The sequence below is a fragment of the Lissotriton helveticus genome, chromosome 9, assembly GCF_964261635.1.
Source record: "Lissotriton helveticus chromosome 9, aLisHel1.1, whole genome shotgun sequence".
Taxonomy (NCBI): Eukaryota; Metazoa; Chordata; class Amphibia; order Caudata; family Salamandridae; genus Lissotriton; species Lissotriton helveticus.
Window position 1 is genome coordinate 438,044,771 of NC_136070.1, and position 18,207 is coordinate 438,062,977.

At 43.8% G+C, this 18,207-nt stretch overlaps 1 protein-coding gene across 2 annotated transcripts in view; it reads left to right on the forward strand.

Annotated features, from left to right (window-relative positions):
• Positions 1-18,207, forward strand: part of MARK3 (microtubule affinity regulating kinase 3) — a 596,913-nt gene that overhangs the window by 87,305 nt on the left and 491,401 nt on the right. For both annotated transcript variants that reach the window (XM_078660239.1, XM_078660240.1), the window contains exon 6: positions 6,853-6,923. In XM_078660239.1, the coding sequence (XP_078516365.1) occupies positions 6,853-6,923 (71 nt within the window). The remainder of the gene's footprint in view (positions 1-6,852; positions 6,924-18,207) is intronic.

Here is an 18,207-nt window from a genome sequence, read left to right on the forward strand (position 1 = left end):
TTTATTTTCCGTATGAAGAAAACAATTGTATAGCCAGGAAGGGGTTAATCCCATGTTTCACAATCCAAGGATTTGCCTCAGCGTAAGTCAGCCCGGTTTTTCCCATGCACCAGAATGGGTGGGTACTCCTATTTACAAATTCTACCTTGAGCTAGAAGTTTGTCCATGCCTATCCTCTCGTTCCTTATGTCAACTTACTCTACATCATGTAATAGAAGTTTTTCTTTTGCAAATATGAATAATGAGTAAAGCTTTCTGTGTACTTAAAATGCTACACCACTGTCTTTCAATGGACATCAATATAAAGCAGTAAATGAAACCTGGGCCCCTGAAACCCAAGAATGAACTATCTCCGAGGGATGTTACAACTTTGTTTCCATACTATCTTGAACATCTTTTCTTATTTTGATACAACTCTATCTTCCTCACAAACCATATGCTGGGCAGTGACTTAGACAATATTACTAGGGAAGACAGGGACACCTTCCCATAGCGGCCACTACCTTGTGTAGCAGAGTTTATGTCTTCAGTACATCAATTAGTGTGTGATTCTTGGTCACTGTTACTCCAGGGTGTGAAAAGGGTTCCTGTGTCTGGTCATGAAAGTCCATTTGGTAATTGATTTTATCTATGATTTGTTCACGGTCTACAATTTTTGTTAGGTTGGATAGTCAGTCTGCCCTGTCAGGGACTGTCTGTTTTCTCCAGTGCCGTAGATTGCATAATTTTGCAGCGGCAAGTGCAGTTGCTAGCGATTGTCTCTTGTGGTTTGAGGGTATTACATTGCTAGTCATATCATGTAGGAGTACCAGGCATATGGATGGATTTAGTGTGATATCCTCCGGCTCTGAAAGGACTGATCATATCTCGGTCTAATTACCAGTGAGTCTAGTGCGCCATCAACTGCTCCATCGAAACGCCACCTACCCAGACGACTGGAAACACACAGAGGTTAACCCCCTTCTGAAGAAACCGGCTGCCGACCAGACAGACCTCAAGAACTTCAGACCCATCTCCATCCTCTCCTTCCCAGACAAGGTCGTTGAGAAGACCATCAACGCCCAACTCTACGAGTTCATCGAAGAGAACCACATCCTGGACACCTCACAATCGGGCTTCCGAATCAGCCACAACACTGAGATCGCACTCCTCCCCGCCACCGATGACATCCGCTCCCTCCTTGACCAGGGAGAAACCACATCCCTCATCCTACTGGGCCTCTTGGCCGCCTTCAACACCGTCTACCACCACACTCTAATCTCGAGACTCCATAACGCCGACATCCGCGACAGGGCAATGGACTGGATCCACTCCTTTTCTGACCGGCCGAACACAGTGTGTCAGACTACCCCCATTTCTTTCAGATATCAGAACCTACAGAGATCAGCTGCAGAGTGCCCCAGGGCTCCTCCCTGAGCTCTACCCTCTTCCACATCTACATGGCTCCCCTCGCAGCCATCATCAGAAGCCATGGACTCAACATCGTCTCCTACGCCGACGACACCCAGCTGATCATCTCCCTCACCAACAAACTCACATCCGTCAGAATTGTCTATCACAACGGAATAAAGGCAGTCACTCCCTGGATGCAAGACAGCTGCCTCAAGCTCATAGATGCAAGACAGTTGCCTCAAGCTCAACTCTGACAATACCAAAGTACTCATCCCAGGACCCACCCCCTCAGATTGGGACGACACCTGGTGGCCCGCTGCACTAGGAAACTCTCCCATCACTACAGGCCATGCATGCAACCATGACATCATACTGGACTCCTCACTCTTAATGAACTACCAAATCAATGCAGTATCCTCCTCCTGTTTCCACACGCTCCGCCTACTACGGAAGACTTTCAGATGGCTCTCCACTGAGTCCAGAAAGACGGTCACCCACGCACTCATCACCAGTTGACTGGACTACTGCAACGCACTCTGTGCCAGTGTCACCCAGAAACAGCTCCGGAAACTATAGAACGTCAAACGCCGCAGCCAGACTAGTCCTCGACATCCCTGTCACACAACACCTCCGACAACTCCACTGGCACCATATCAACAAGAGAATCACCTTCAAGCTTCTCACATGCCTCCACAGATCTCCACGATGCAGAACCAGAATATTTGAACCACCGCCTCTACTTCCACACACCGGCCAGACAACTCCGCTCTGCCCAACTCACCCTGGCCTCCGTCCCACGGACCCACAAGACCAGAACCAGAGGAAGATCCTTCTCCTACCTCGCTGGAACTGGAAACCTCTCCCCCTCAGGCAATCCGCGTCGTTGACATAGTTCAGGAAGGACCTCAAGACATGGCTCTTTGACTGAACCTCCACACCCAGACGGATCAGCAGCCCTGCCCACCCCCCATAGTGCCTTGAGATCCTCACGGGTGAGGAGCTGTGCTCTACAAACCCTGGGTTGATTGATTGGATAAGAACCAGATCAAAGCCTTCCTCCTCATATCTCTTGCATGTGGCAATAAACCGGCTCTCCATGACTGGGAACCAATGCAAGTTGTGGAGTAGTTTAAAGGATAAAAAAATCAGTCTAGCTTAATGAGTAATCTATCAAGGAAGACCAGTCCTCTGGGGATAGTCTTGTCCCACATCTGTTTGCCAGTAGTTCTGGAAGAGCCAAGACTGGGGAGTGAGTTATTCCGACTGTCTTTAGGTTATAGTGGTTTCAGAGAGTGGCAGGGTAAACTCTGTGTGTGTTCTTGTAAAGATCCTGTAGCAAGTGAAGATTAATGCTCAAGAGGAATCAGTTGTGTTGTTGTAATCGAAATGAGAAATTTCCTCTTTGGGATTGAGAAATGCTCTTATAGTTGTAGCTTCTTTCACCACTACATCCTTTAGAGGAGTGTGATGGGTCCTAAAACAGAAGATCAGGCATAATAATTACAAACCTGTTAAATAGCACAATAAGTGAGCCAAGCTTGTTGCCATTATGTACGTAATGCCAATGATTAAACAAAAATGGCAAGTGGTATGCCCCGTTATACAATAATTAAGCGTCTATGGCAAACTCTCCGAAGTGTGAGTAGAGATAACTGATGGTAATATTAGCTAATTGATGCACCATTTAATTCAGTGAGTGAGCTAGCTCATTAAGTGTAACTGCAGATAAGATTATGTTGGAGTATGACGTTGTGTCCATTGGACGAAGACCTTGTTACTTTAAATCATTTTAACTAAAGTTTTACATGAAATACTAGGGTCAGCTGCTAATGTATTATCTCACGGAGTCTGACCTGAAGGTGGTATCATATTTTAAAGTGCATGCAAGGCTAGTTAGCTGGACTTTTTGCATCATGTATTTAGTAAACATACGATGTGCAAGTTGGATGTAGGCATGACTATGGTGGGTGTCTATCAAAAGTCAAGTGTGCACCAGCAGATTGGATTTATGTGTTTAATCAAGTATAGAAGCCCATAATGTGTGATGATGCAGAAGACAAGTTATGTTTATGACATAATCTGAGAACAAACAATCCCATAGATCAGTGGGCACTCTGTAAAATATACATGCATTACACAGTGCCAATCACCACTGTGTACTTATAGTTAGGACCTAGACGTCATATACCTTTCATATAACTTTGGTGCTCTTTGACGAATCCTCACAAAACGTAACAAAAAAAGTTCATCCATCTCCGCTCCTTCCTGGAACGTTTTGTAATGATCCATCAAGTTGGGGCGAGAAAAAAAAAGGTGGGGGGTCCCGAAACACAATTTCCTCATAAGAAAATTGTACCGCAATACTGTGTAAGTGGCTGAGCAGAATTAGATAAAATTTGGCCTAAAGGTAGATCTTAATCATGAAAGCATACATTTTGTCGTTTGGTCTAATTCTGTTCAGTAGTTTTTGAGACATTAAGGTTCAAAACCTTTGTGTGTGTGTGTGTGTGTGTGTGTGTGTGTGGATGATTGAATTTATGGAGAATCGAGCGATCATGCACTTAAAAAAAAATAGAGCAGGGTGATTGGCCAAGGGGTCCCATATCCCGAAAAAGTTTAAAATAATTTATCAGGGAGCAGGGTACTCTTCTTGCAGGGAGTCCGGCAGACCTGCAGAATAAATGAATCTGTCTGTCTGTCTGTCTGTCTGTCTGTCTGTCTGTCTGTCTGTCTGTCTGTCTGTCTGTCTGTCTGTCTGTCTGTCTGTCTGTCTGTCTGTCTGTCTGTCTGTCTGTCTGTCTGTCTGTCTGTCTGTCTGTCTATCTATCTATCTGTCTGTCTATCTATCTATCTATGTATCGATCTATCTATCTATCTATGTATCTATCTATCTATGTATCTATGTATCTATCTATGTATCTATCTATGTATCTATCTATGTATCTATCTATGTATCTATCTATGTATCTATCTATCTATGTATCTATCTATCTATGTATCTATCTATCTATGTATCTATCTATCTATGTATCTATCTATCTATCTATCTATCTATCTATCTATCTATGTATCTATCTATCTATGTATCTATCTATCTATGTATCTATCTATCTATGTATCTATCTATCTATGTATCTATCTATCTATGTATCTATCTATCTATGTATCTATCTATCTATGTATCTATCTATCTATGTATCTATCTATGTATCTATCTATCTATGTATCTATCTATCTATGTATCTATCTATGTATGTATCTATCTATGTATGTATCTATCTATGTATGTATCTATCTATGTATGTATCTATCTATGTATCTATCTTTCTATTTATCTATCTTTCTATTTATCTATCTTTCTATTTATCTATCTTTCTATTTATCTATCTTTCTATTTATCTATCTTTCTATTTATCTATCTTTCTATTTATCTATCTTTCTATTTATCTATCTTTCTATTTATCTATCTTTCTATTTATCTATCTTTCTATTTATCTATCTTTCTATTTATCTATCTATGTATCTATCTTTCTATTTATCTATCTTTCTATTTATCTATCTTTCTATCTCATTTATCTATCTTTCTGTCTCATTTATCTATCTGTCTCATTTATCTATCGTATCTTTCTTCATAAAATCCATGACCCCAGGAGAGCTTACCATATTTTTTAAAGCACTCTGAGCTGGAGCACTATGCTAGTCAGCTGGAGTGCAGAACCCCCTTGTAGCAGGTTCTCTGGATACACTTTGTGGGCTGAAAAATGTTATTGCAAACACTGGGACATGTTCATATTTTTCTTTTTTTAAGCATAGTTTTATTTTCAATTAAAAAAAAGAATTACTTTTGTAAAACATTGCAGTGTGTCAATTTATATAATACACTTTAATTATAGTTATTGGTGACTTTTGACAAAAACAATAGGTTTCCTTAGTTCATGTTAATGTACTGACCCCATGATAAAGCCAATAGTTCTGCTGACGCTTTGAGAAACCTAATAGGTGTGTCGTACTTAAAATGCCATCCTTTTAGATTGTTACATCGCATATTTCTCCATACACGCTCATGGTGATTGGGTGCAGGGCTCACCTTCGGTCTGTACTGTTCCCATGGGGCACAGGGTCAAGACCGATTTGCATATGGCTCGGTCCAAACTGGGGTGGCGTAGTGGGCACGATGGATTTAACCCAGATCTTTTGACTGGGGTAGAATGTTGGCATTGTCAACATTCCTTCCATCATTTGTTTGCTGTAATACTTTTCGCCCTAAGTGGGATGGGTATGCCCAGACGTGGGTCCCTTGCTCACTGTGCCACTGGATTCAAGCTAGCCTGCCTGAAGAAGGGTGACATACCCTGAAACCGGTCCCAAGATGCTTGTTTCCGGTCCAGGAGGACCTGGCCTGGCAGTCGGTCTGAACTGTTCCCATGGGGCACAGGGTCAAGACTGATTTGCATATGGCTGGGTCCAAACTGGGGTGGCGTAGTGGGCAAAATACAAAGGATTTAAGCCAGATCTTTTGACTGGGGGAGAATGTTTGCATTGTTTGCATTCCATCCATCATTTGTTTGCTGTAACAGTGATGTTATCTAGGGCAAGTGTGAGGTCATGAGCGGGCTATGGGGATGTTATGGTTGCATGGCTATTTTAGTGGAGTTCCAGTGAAAATCAAAACAATAAAATTCCTTTATTTTGTAGGACATGTGTTTGTGTATGTTTGAGCTTTTTACCTGTGTAAAAAGGTGCGGTTACTCAACCCATAGTTCACAGGCACACAGGTTAACGGGGAGGCGCTTTGACATTTTGAATGACATTCCTGTGAAATAGTTTTCTTTCAATGCTAGTCTTTCTGATTTTTCTGCGCTTATGCTGATTTTGTATTTGGGTATGATTGTGTATTTAGATGATAGTCCTAAACCGTCGCACCTACAACATTGCCCTTTATTACCTTTACAGCCCTCTCATGAAATGAGGAAATCCTGTTCCATTGTGAGCTGAACATTGAAAGCAGCTGTTTTTGTTGTTGTTTTTTACAAAAGCTACATGGTGTTTTTTTGTTTTTTTCTATAACTCTACCTTGTTAATGATGTAAATATTTTATCTTTCCCTAGACAACCAAATAGTATGGTGCAGTTTTTCACTTAACGTTTTCAATAAATATTTCCCAACTTGGGGGAGAAAAAATAGCACCTTGCTAATTTGCACCAAATTATGTCAAAAAATATAATATGTAACATGGTCTCATAATACCATCTCTAGTTCAAGATGTCATTTGCAAAACGACTGTCTTCAGCCTGGTGGATTCGTATACCATTGGAACTGTGTATTGCAACACAAGACCATACTTTACCGTGATTATTGTGTCTCATAGCTTTATGTAGATATTGTGCACCAGATGTGGGAAATAAATGCATTTTCAAAGGGTTGTTGTATATAATTTTGTTTACTTTAAATTGCTTTCAGGTGAGGTATTTGATTATTTGGTTGCACACGGGCGCATGAAGGAAAAGGAAGCAAGAACTAAATTCAGACAGGTATGCATGAGTACTGGTTCACTGTGTCTTTTTAAGCTGCTTGCTGCAAAGCTCTGTTGTGATTCTGACCTGTGATTCAGTGCTTATAAATATTAATAGTATTGCGACATTGTAGGAAGCTGGCTTTGTATATACTATACCAAAGTGAGGTATAGTGTGCACAGAGTCCTGTGGAACACCAAAGGTAGGCAGAGGTAAAGTTAGTTAGCACCTCACTCTCTATTTGTGGTAGTGTGGTCGAGCAGTAAGGCAGTATCAGAGGACAGTGTTAAGCAGTTGTTGTTCACACGCAGTCAGCAAATGAATTCACACACTCAAAAACTGAACTTCAGACCAATTGTTTTTGTATAAAAATATTATTTTCTTTATTTTTATTTTATAGAACCGAGCAGGCCTGGCACAGGGATGCAATGAATACTTTACTGCAGTAATACAGTTATAAAACAGTTTGGATTGCAATTGTATATGCACTTGGTTTTGATTTACAGTACTGTTACTGGAAAATGCAATGCTTTTGAAATACAGTACATATACTTTGAATGGACTTCTTAGTAAAATGACCAGTACATTACTTTCAGATTACTATTCTTACACAGTGTAGTATACCTGGATACTACACTGGGACATTTTCTGTAAACATGTAAGTAAAAGCGTTTTTGTTATTTAGTACAGTTGTAAAAGGTTTTCATAGGTTTTCCAACTCCACACTTGGAAACTTTTTCATAGAAAAACAATCAATGTTATCCTATAGAGGAAAATAGTGTTATTGGTTAACAGGTAAGTACTTTTGTGGGAGTTGGTATTCTGGGGTTAGACGCGGGTCCCCCAGGGTCAAGGATACACTCTTGTTACACCATCAGCTGCACTAGCATGGCCGGGTGCAGAGTGCTGAGGCCCAAGGTTATCCAATGGGGGATAGGGGACCTCCGGTTGGTGGCTGCTGACGGACCGGCCACTGGGTTGTGGGAGCAAATCTCCTGGACTCAAGCTCAGGGCAAATGGGGGATTAGGCCAGCGCAAAAGATGCACCCTCAGTGGCACTGGGGCAGCCGGGTGCAGAGTGCTGTTTTGGCATCAGGTGAGCTGTAGCTTTTAATGGGGAGTCTCCGGTTTGCAAACACACAGCAGGCTTGGGGATGAAGACTTTCTAGGTACGACCACCACTTTGAGAGGTAAGTTGGGATGTTTGGGGTTGGTTAGGCACCGTCGGTTGGGCCACCCAAGGCCGTGAGATGTCTGGTGCAGGGGTGCCTTTTATGGTCGGGTCTTCTTACCAGCTCCTGATCGCGGTTGGGGGGGGGACCTTCCGGTTTGAGGCTGCAGGCTTTCTCGCAGATGTATGTCTTTGATTTAAGTTCTGTTGTTCTAAGTGATTGAATATGGTTTCCTAATTAAGTGTTTCCCAAACTGTGGGTGGTGACCTACTGTTGTGTCGCAAGCCAATTAAGATTATTATTTGGCGGGCAGGGAGGGCGACAGGAGGTTACGAAAGTCCAATCAATAAATAAAGATACCTTTTAAATTCTGTATTTATCTCATCACACTTGCTGCGCTTCAAAGACAAAGGTCACATGTCGGACCATATTTTAGCAAATACTTTTGTAGGTCATGGCTGTAGACGGTGTGCATGCGCTGTCTCGAACGGAGACATGCTGTATCTACATCGTGGGCTTTCATCACGCCCATCGCTTGCCATTCGTTCCGTCATCTGCCTTTCTAAATTACTTTCCCTTCATTGGTGTAACATTGCTATTTGTCCTTCCTTGTCTCTTTCACGGTAGGCATTTTTTGGTAGGCAAAACTCAAACCCGGTTCCCCAAACCCAAAATCGGCAACCCTGTATATTAAGCCACATCCACCTGGGCACCTTGAAAAGCAAACTTTTTGACTATCCATTTTAGATGCCTTTCTCCTTTAAATCTACATTACAGGTCTGTTCTGCATGGAGCATGAGGCACTTCAACCCCTCCAACTCCCCATTGTGCTCCAATTCCCATCCCTCACCCCTACCGCCACTTTAGTTTTTATGAGGTACATTGGTAATTTATTGACTTTAGAAAGGCTGAATCAGCCAGTCAGGCAATTGAACACGGGAAGCGGGTCCTCTTGCAGGTCATATGCAGACAACCCTACGTGCAGTAGATGACCATAAATACAAAACATTAATTTTGCTTCTGTGTAACAGGTTGTATATTTGGCTATTTTCTGACCTTTTAAGAATACCAACATAAGAGTGTGTTCGAGGCATATTAGCTGCAGATTACACACTGTGCATAGATCGCCACCTAGTGTTGGGCCCGGATGTTTGCAGTTTGTTATTGTCCTGAAAAGTTATTTGGAAGTCACGAGATAGGCGACTCCTTCTTTGGACCACATTGCGTATGGGCATCGGCTCCATCCTCGGATTGTTTTTTTCCGCCATCGGGCTCGGATGCGTTTCCTGCGCTCCAGTTTGGAACCAAATTTCCTTCGGCGCGCAATCCTCACCCAGTTTGACGGTATTGTTTCGATCGCGTTCCACATCGAGGCGATTCTCCACCACTTCGAAGTCTTCGATTCCGGTCTTCGGCGAAGGCCTTCGGGCCTACCAAGGCCTCATCTTCTGGCTCATGGAAAGGATGCCATTCAAGAAGTGTCCTCAATGTGGGTTGAAGTTTCCCCACACCGATCTACATGAGGTGTGCAACCTTTGCCTCTCACCGGAGCACAAGGCCAAAGACTGTTCCGCTTGTGCCTCTTTTCGCTCCAAGAAGACGATTCGGGACCGAAGAGCTCGAAGAACCAATGGCTTGCTCGTCAGCTTCGATCCCCGACGACCTCTTTGGAGAAGGCGTCGACGTGCCAGAACACCAGCACGCCGAAGAAAGTGCCAGCTCCTCTGATGCCGAAGATCGAGACGTCGAGGACATCACTCCAGCTCAATGGGTTGTAAGTAAGACCGTCGACCCCAACCCTTCGACACCCCCAAAAAAGGCTTCCGTCACACCCTCACCTTTGGGCCCGGGTGTACACAGAGAGACTGCTTCCCACGCCCTGCCTTCGGGCCCGGGAAAGAAGCCTACTAAGCCTTCAGGCGGCTCGGGCTTGAGTCAGCCTACTCCCGGTGCCGATCCTATACTGACACCAAAGAAGAAGCCATTTTCCTCAACCACGCCGACCGCTGCTCCGACACCTAAGCAAACGGCGCCGAAGACTGGCAGCGGCTCATCGATGCCGAAACCGCACTCTGAGCAGAGTAATAAAACGCCTAAAAGCCCCGATTTACACGCTTCGGAGCCGAAGAAACACCCAGAACCGAGAAAACATATTCCGGTAAAAGACATTTCAAAAGGTCACACTTCTAAACCAAAAGACCCTAGACCAGCTACCGACTCTGTGCCGAACAAACCTCCGAAAACTTCGACGCCGAAGGATCTGCCCTATACAGAAGAACTTTTTACACTAGATCCTAATCAAAAAACTCTTGTAAAGGATCCTAAGACTGGCCAACTAGCTCTTAGCTCCAAGAAGAGACCACTAGAAGCACCGGTACCTCCTCCTCCTCCTCCTCCAAAGAAGAGACATTGCAACCTCTCCATTAAGGGTCCCTTCTCCACCACCTCCCCATACTGTTCCTCCTCCTACACCTCCTCCACCACATCATTCGCCTACACCATCCACTAATCCAGATGATGATGTGGATACAGACTCTGATGACACAGGTGGGGGTTGCACATGACCCAGGAGGGACCAATAGTCCCCCTCAGTCCCCTAATCATTGGGATGATTATAACACCCCTGATGTGCCTTACGTCCCACAATGCCGCGGCACGTCTTGTGCTCAAGCTTCCTCGCAGAGCCTCAGGGAAATCTGCCCTGTCCAAACTCCACTGGCTCCCCATTGAGGAGCGAATTAAATTTAAAGCACTATGCTTTGCCCATCGCATCGCTCAAGGCACGGGGCCAGATTATCTAAAATGCCTTCTTACAATACACCGCCCCACCAGAAATCTAAGATCTTCTGGAGCAATGCTGTTCAAAATCCCTAAAGTCACCAGTGCCAGGATGGGCGGCCGTTCGTTTAGATATCTGGCTTCTAAGTGCTGGAACGAGCTCCCACTTGAAAACCGTATGGAACCCTCTGAAACCAGGTTTCGGGGAAAACTTAAAACTTTCCTATTCCCAAGCACTTAACCCCTTCCCTTCCTTTCCCCTTGAGTTGGCTCTCCCGTGCTCCTTCCTCTAGCGTCAATGCAGTTTTCAGCACGGGGACACTCTGTTCTTGAGTAACCAGGCGCTTTACAAATGGCTTTAAATTAAATTAAATTATCCTTCCAGACATTCCCCACCAGAGGACACTATAGGTTTTAACCTACTAGTCCAGAGAGCTGCCCAGTACCATGGGGTTGACTTGCACACTGATACTGTGGAGGAAGATTTCCTATTAGACACTTTTGATAACACACAAAGGTCTACTGCCATTTTGCTAATGCTTAAAGGTGTCATCAAGCACGCAACAGAGGTTTTTAAAGATCCTGTCAGGGCTCGGGTCCTCAAACCTCGCATTGAGAAAAAATATAAAGCTGCCCCTACAGACCCAGTTTACTTTAAAGATCTATCCCCGCTAGATTCTTTAGTAGTGTCTAATGCACGTAAATGTGCTAATTCACAAACATCAGGTGAGGCCTCCACACCAGATAAAGAATCTAAGCTCCTTGACGCCTCCGGTAAACGAACAGCGTCACAGGCAGCAAACATTTGGCGCATTGCCAATACCCAAGCGTTGTTGGCAAGATATGACAGGGCACATTATGATGAACTGGAGTCCATAATGCAGCATCTACCAGACAAATCTAAAAATAGGGCCAATGAACTCATACAAGAAGGTAAAAATATTACTAATACTTCCATTCGTTGTGCCCAAATGCTGCCGATGCTGCCGATACTGCCTCAAGGCAATCAATACCAGTACCCTTTTGCGGAGACATGCCTGGCTATGTATTTCAGGTTTTAAACCGGAGGTATAAAATTCCATCCTCAATCAGCCATTTGATGAGACACATTTATTTGGCCCTAATGTTGATGTGTCTTTAGGAAAAATGAAAAAAGACACAGACACAGCTAAATCTATGGGAGCCTTGAAGCTGCAACCTCCCAGACGTTCTTTTCGTCGCTCATCATATAGAGGCAACACAAGAGGCTACTCCTCCGAAAGTCCCTCCACTTCCTACAAAACTCCTAGCCAATCCACATACAATAAGGGCTACCAGAGAGGGGGTTACAGGGGTAACAACAACAAAGGCAGAGGCAAAACCAACAACTCCTGTTCTGCCTCCACCCCTACCCAATGACTTTCCTCCCCTTCTCCCCCAACATTCCACTCCTGTGGGGGGGGGGGGAAGACTGCAACAGTTCCTTCCTGCCTGGATCAACATCACATCAGACCGGTGGGTGCGACAAATTATTCAGTCAGGTTACTGTCTAGAACTAACATCTACCCCCCCCCCCCCCCCCCCCCCAAACATACCACCCAAACAGCATCTAATGTTCACAAGAACATCTATCACTGTTAAAGCAAGAAGTAATATCTCTGCCAGAAAAAAGTGTAATAGAACCAGTTCCTCTGCACCAACAAAACAAAGGGGTTTACTCCCTATATTTTCTTATCCCAAAGAAGGACGGCTCTCTGAGGCCTATTCTAGACCTCAGACCGCTAAACATATACGTACAGTCAGACCATTTTCACATGGTCACACTCCAACAAGTCCTTCCTCTCCTGTTATAAAACAACCTCCTTGCTACTCTAGATCTCAAGGATGCATACTTCCACATTCCCATTCACAAGGCTCACAGGAACCATCTCACATTTGTAATAGACGGGCAGCACTATCAATTCAAAGTACTCCCATTCGGAGTCACAACAGCACCAAGAGTATTCACCAAGTGCCTAGCAGTAGTGGCAGCACATTTATGAAGACAGCACATCCATGTCTTCCCGTACCTCGACGACTGGCTCATAAAAGCCAGCTCATACAACCAGTGTGTGGAACACACTCGCGCCACGATCCAACTGCTCCACAACTTGGGGGTTCACAATAAACCACACCAAGTCTCCTCTGCAACCATCCAAAGTACAACAGTACCTCGGTGCTACAATAAACATCTCAACAGCGCTTGCTTATCCCACTCCAGTAAGGATAGCCAAGCATGCAAACTCTTCTCACAAAGTTTCAGCCACAACACTCCCTTCCAGCACGAGTGTTAATGCAACTCATGGGGATAATGGCCTCTTGCACTTTCATAGTGCCCCATACAAGACTTCAAATGCGTCCTCTACAAGAGTGCCTATCGCGTCAATGGAACCAGGCTCAAGGTCAATTAACAGACCTAGTGTTGGTAGACTCATCGCTCTCTGCAGTGGTGGAACACCAAAAACCTTTCCAAAGGCCGACCGTTCATAGAGCCAGTTCCCCAAATAGTCTTGACACCGGACGCATCGCTCTCCGGCTGGGGAGCCCACCTACTGCAACACACCATGCAAGGCAGGTGGACACCACAACAAAAGGTACTCCATATCATTCACCTGGAGTTACTAGCTATATTCCTAGAACTGAAAGCTTTCCAAAAACAAGTATTAAACAAAGCTGTGTTAGTCCGCACGGACAACTTGACAGCCATGTATTACATTCAGAAACGGGGCGGAACACACTCCCTGCAACTCTCTCGACTAGCTCAGGACATATGGCGGTGGGCTATACCTCAGATCATATTCTTTCTAGCCCAACATGTTCCAGGAGTGCAAAACACCATAGCAGATCTGTTAAGTCGTCGGGCACAACAGACCCACGAGTGGGAACTTCATACGCAGGTTCTTCAACCATTCTTTCAGATGTGGGGACAACCTCAGATAGACCTCTTTGCCACTCACGAAAACGCCAAATGCCCAAGCTTCACCGCCAGATATCCACACCCACTGTCCAAAGGCAATAAGATATGGATGAACTGGTCAAACAGATTTGCGTACGCTTTTCCACCTCTACCACTCATGCCACTAGTAGTACGCAAACTACAGCAGCATTATCTGACCCTCATCCTAGTTGCTCCAACGTGGGCCATACAGCCATGGTACACAACACTGCTACAACTGTCTGTGGTACCACACCAAAAATTATACCTGTCTCCACACCTTTTAACACACAACCATGGAGAGATCAGGCACCCGGACCCAGCTCAGCTCAACCTAGCGATTTGGCTCCTGAGGTCTTAGAATTTGGATTTCTGAACCTTCCTCCAGACTGCATGAATGTCATAAAAGAAGCTAGACGCCCAACCACTAGAGCATGTTATGCAGCCATGTGGAAACGCTTTGTAATATATTGTCACAACAATAATAATCCATTAGACGTGTCTATTCAACACATCATAGGATACTTACTGCACCTCCAAAGATGTAACTTAGCCTACACGTCTATTAGACTGCTTCTTGCTGCAATAGCAGCATATCTGCAAAACAGACAGCATCCATCTCTGTTCATAGTGCCTGCTATTAAAGCCTTTATGGAAGGTCTAAGAGAATAATTCCTCCCAGAGTTCCACCTTCACCTGTGTGGAATTTAAACATTGTTCTCACACGGCTAATGGGACCTCCCTCCGAACCATTACATAAATGTGAACTACAATTTATAACATGGAAGGTTGCGCTCCTAGTAGCTATTACTTATCCAGTATTATGGGTGTCTTTCATAGATTCACATGCCTGAATCATTCCCCGTCGGGGAATGATTCAGGCATGTGAATCTATGAAAGACACCAATACTGGATAACTGCAGTTACAGGTAAGTAACGCATTTCTTCTCAGCGAAGAGTTAGTGAACTACAAGCACTAACCATTCAAGAACCCTTTTTGCAAATGCATCAAAATAAGGTTGTTCCACGTACTAATCCAAAATTCCTGCCCAAAGTCATTTCTCCCTTCCACCTCTATCAATCTGTGGAACTGCCCGTTTTCTTCTCTCAGCCACAGACCGTAGCAGAAAGAGCTCTTCATACCCTAGATGTCAAAAGATCATTGCTATACTACATCGAGCGAACACAACCCTTTCAGAAGACAAAACAACTTTTTGTGTGGTTCTCACTGCCACACAAGGGTAATCCCATTTCAAAATCTGGAATCGCTAGATGGATTGTCAAATGCATACACATTTGTTACCACAAAGCTAAACGTACGTTATCTGTTCCTCCTAAAGCCCATTCTACAATAAAAATAAGGGCTTCAATGGCATTTCTAGGGAACATTCCCTTAGATGACATCTACAGAGCAGCTACATGGTCTACACCGCACACATTCACAAAACACTATTGTGTAGATGTGCAAACCAAACAACAAGCTAATGTGGGCCAGGCTGTTCTCAAAACATTATTTCAAACTACTGCAACAGATAGGGGTGGTCGCCGCTAAGAGTGGGTACTGCTATACAATCTATGCACAGTGTGTAATCTGCTGCTCATATGCCTCGAACGGAAAATGCTACTTACCAGTATGCATCTGATCTTGAAATGTAGAGCTCCAGAGTTACAAAAGCCCACCCGGCTACCCTTGTCTATTCCAGTATTATCTTAATTAGATACTGATTACATGGGCATTCTTTCTTTTCTGGCAAAGTTCCATCATTTTCCTAATGGCGAAAAACAATCTGAGGATGGAGCCGGTGCTCATGCGCAATGTGGTCCAAAGGAGGAGTCACCTATCTAGTGGCTTCCAAAGAACTTTTCAGGACAACAACAAACTGCAAACATCCGGGCCCAACACTAGGTGGCGATCTATGCACAGTGTGTAACTCTGCAACTCTACATGCCAAGAACAGATGCATACTGGTAAGCAGCATTTTCCTTCCTAACCGTGCTTCTTAGTCACATAGGAAGCGCCCACTGCGAGTGTTTACAGTCTTTGATTTTCGCATGAAGATCCCAATTTCATGTTATAGGTCGCTGCTTCCAGGTTGTTTATGAAACTGTGTGTTTACTACATTTCATAGTCCCATATGAAGCACAATTTGAAGTGTTTACAAACACTACTTCCTAGTCACATATGAAGCTCCCCGTGCAAGTATTTGTAAACATTAACTCTTAGTCACATACTGATTTCCAAATGTTATAGTTTACAAACACTGGTTCATTGTTGAATATGAGCTACAAATGGTTTCACAAATACTTCGTCCTATTCACACACGAAGCTCACAATTGGAGTGTTAAAACAAATTGCTTTGAAGTTGGATAGGACACTCCGATGTAATTGACAAAGAATGATTTCTGTTTAAACTGATGACGCCTCCTATTTAGTTGCTTATAAACTCTGCTTTCTAGTCACGGATTAAGTTCCCACTGTGAGTGTTTGACACTGCTCTCTAGTGACCTGAAGCTCCCAGCGTATGTTTACAAACTGCCTACTATTCACAAGTGAAGCTCCCATCGCGTTGTGTTGATAAACACTCTTCGTAGTCTCATTTCAACTGTATTATTTTACATGTTTACAATTATGACCCATCCAATTTAAGCACTTGCACTATTGCTTCCTAGTTAGTCTCCTATGCCTTTCCTATTGGAAATGTACTTTCATAAGGATTTCCCATTTTAAATGTTGATAAACATCTGTTTTTAACCCCTTCACTGCGGCGGCTATTCCGCCGCAGTGCTAAGGGGGCGGGCGCATGCTGGTGACGGAACCGCTCTGTCACCAGCGTCGGTTGAGCTGTGCTCATGACGGAGCGGTTCCGTCATGGCCCGCCCCGCTCAATAGAACCCTCAGCGCAGGCGCGGAATTTGCGCCGCGCATGAGCGTTCTATCGAGCGGGGCGGGCCATGACAGAACCGCTCCGTCATCAGCACAGCGCACCCGCAGCTGATGACGGAGCGGTTCCGTCATCAGCGTGCAAGGGGTTAAACAATGTACGATTCTCGAAGATCTTCCAACATACAAGTTTATGTGAACAGGTGAGAAAACCTCCCAGTGGAGGCAACACTAACAGGTTCTTGTTCACACGAAGCACCCAAGCTGTGGGGGGTTTTCATTTTTGTGGGTTGATTTTATGAAATAAACTTGAAGCATATTTTAGGCATCTGGAGACACATAAACACTGATTCATTTCTTTATGCGATAACCATCTAACCACCTGCACTTAAATAGCAATAACTATTGCAGAGTACATTTCCCAGCAAGAGCGCATGAGCACAGATTTCGAAGACGCCGTCGTCACAAGAGCGTGAACTCTAATGTTCATGAATGTTGCTCCAAAGGGACAGTTTCTAAACCAATTTCCTTGAAATCCTCCCAGCAAGATTTTGCCGAAATAATGATGCATGTGGATTGGACAATATCCCAATGTGGACCTCAGCTTTCCTAATGAAGTAGATGATACTAGTAGTGCGTGTGCAGGTGAAAAACTGCTTGTGTTTATATGTAAAGCCCTCTCCAAGAAAGAATGCTTAAACTGCTCTTTACACTAGAGAAGTTTCAAATATCTGCTTGCTCGACCTGCTTTGGGTGTGCAGAACTAGTATTGGCTGTTCATATGAGAAAAACTTAATGAAGCCAAAGGATTGCCTTCATCTGAGATGCTCCCAAAGTGCCATCTACTTTTACTGGTTTAGTGCATGCAGTGTGTCTGTGTATTGAGCACGGCAATTGCTCTCATAAACATGCACACAGCCACAGGCACCCCCTACAAAGTAATAACACACACATTTAAACACAGACACACCCGCAACCTCACAAACATTCGGCTAAAAAACATCCACATTGAAAACGCCAAGAGCTCGGAGCTCCGCCATTGCAGAGACCTATTAGCTTTGACAATGCTTTTTAACAAGGGTGTTGCTATGTACAAATTCTGGTAATGAAAAGTAAAGTGAATTATGTGACTATCTTTTGGGTACAGGGAGTGTGAAAGGAACGGCTGTAGGATGTACATTTTATGTAACACACGAGAAAATGTAAACTCCTGTAAATGAAATGTATACATTCAGCAGTTAGGAAAGCAATAATGAAGTTTTTTGGTAATTATGAAGTGTAATGGACACAAAGATTTTAGTAGCTTCAAAACAAATAAAGAAACTTTACTTGTTGATGCACAAATGATTATTCACTGACATCCATTTTCCACTCATTTGTGTACAATATAGTTTTATCACAGTAAAGCTGTATGTCTGTGCAGATTTAGTGGACATTTCAATGGACAGTGCTCTAATACGTAATGCTTAAGTCATGTCCATTAAAGCTAGGTGGGTCAATAAAGTTCACCATTCTAAA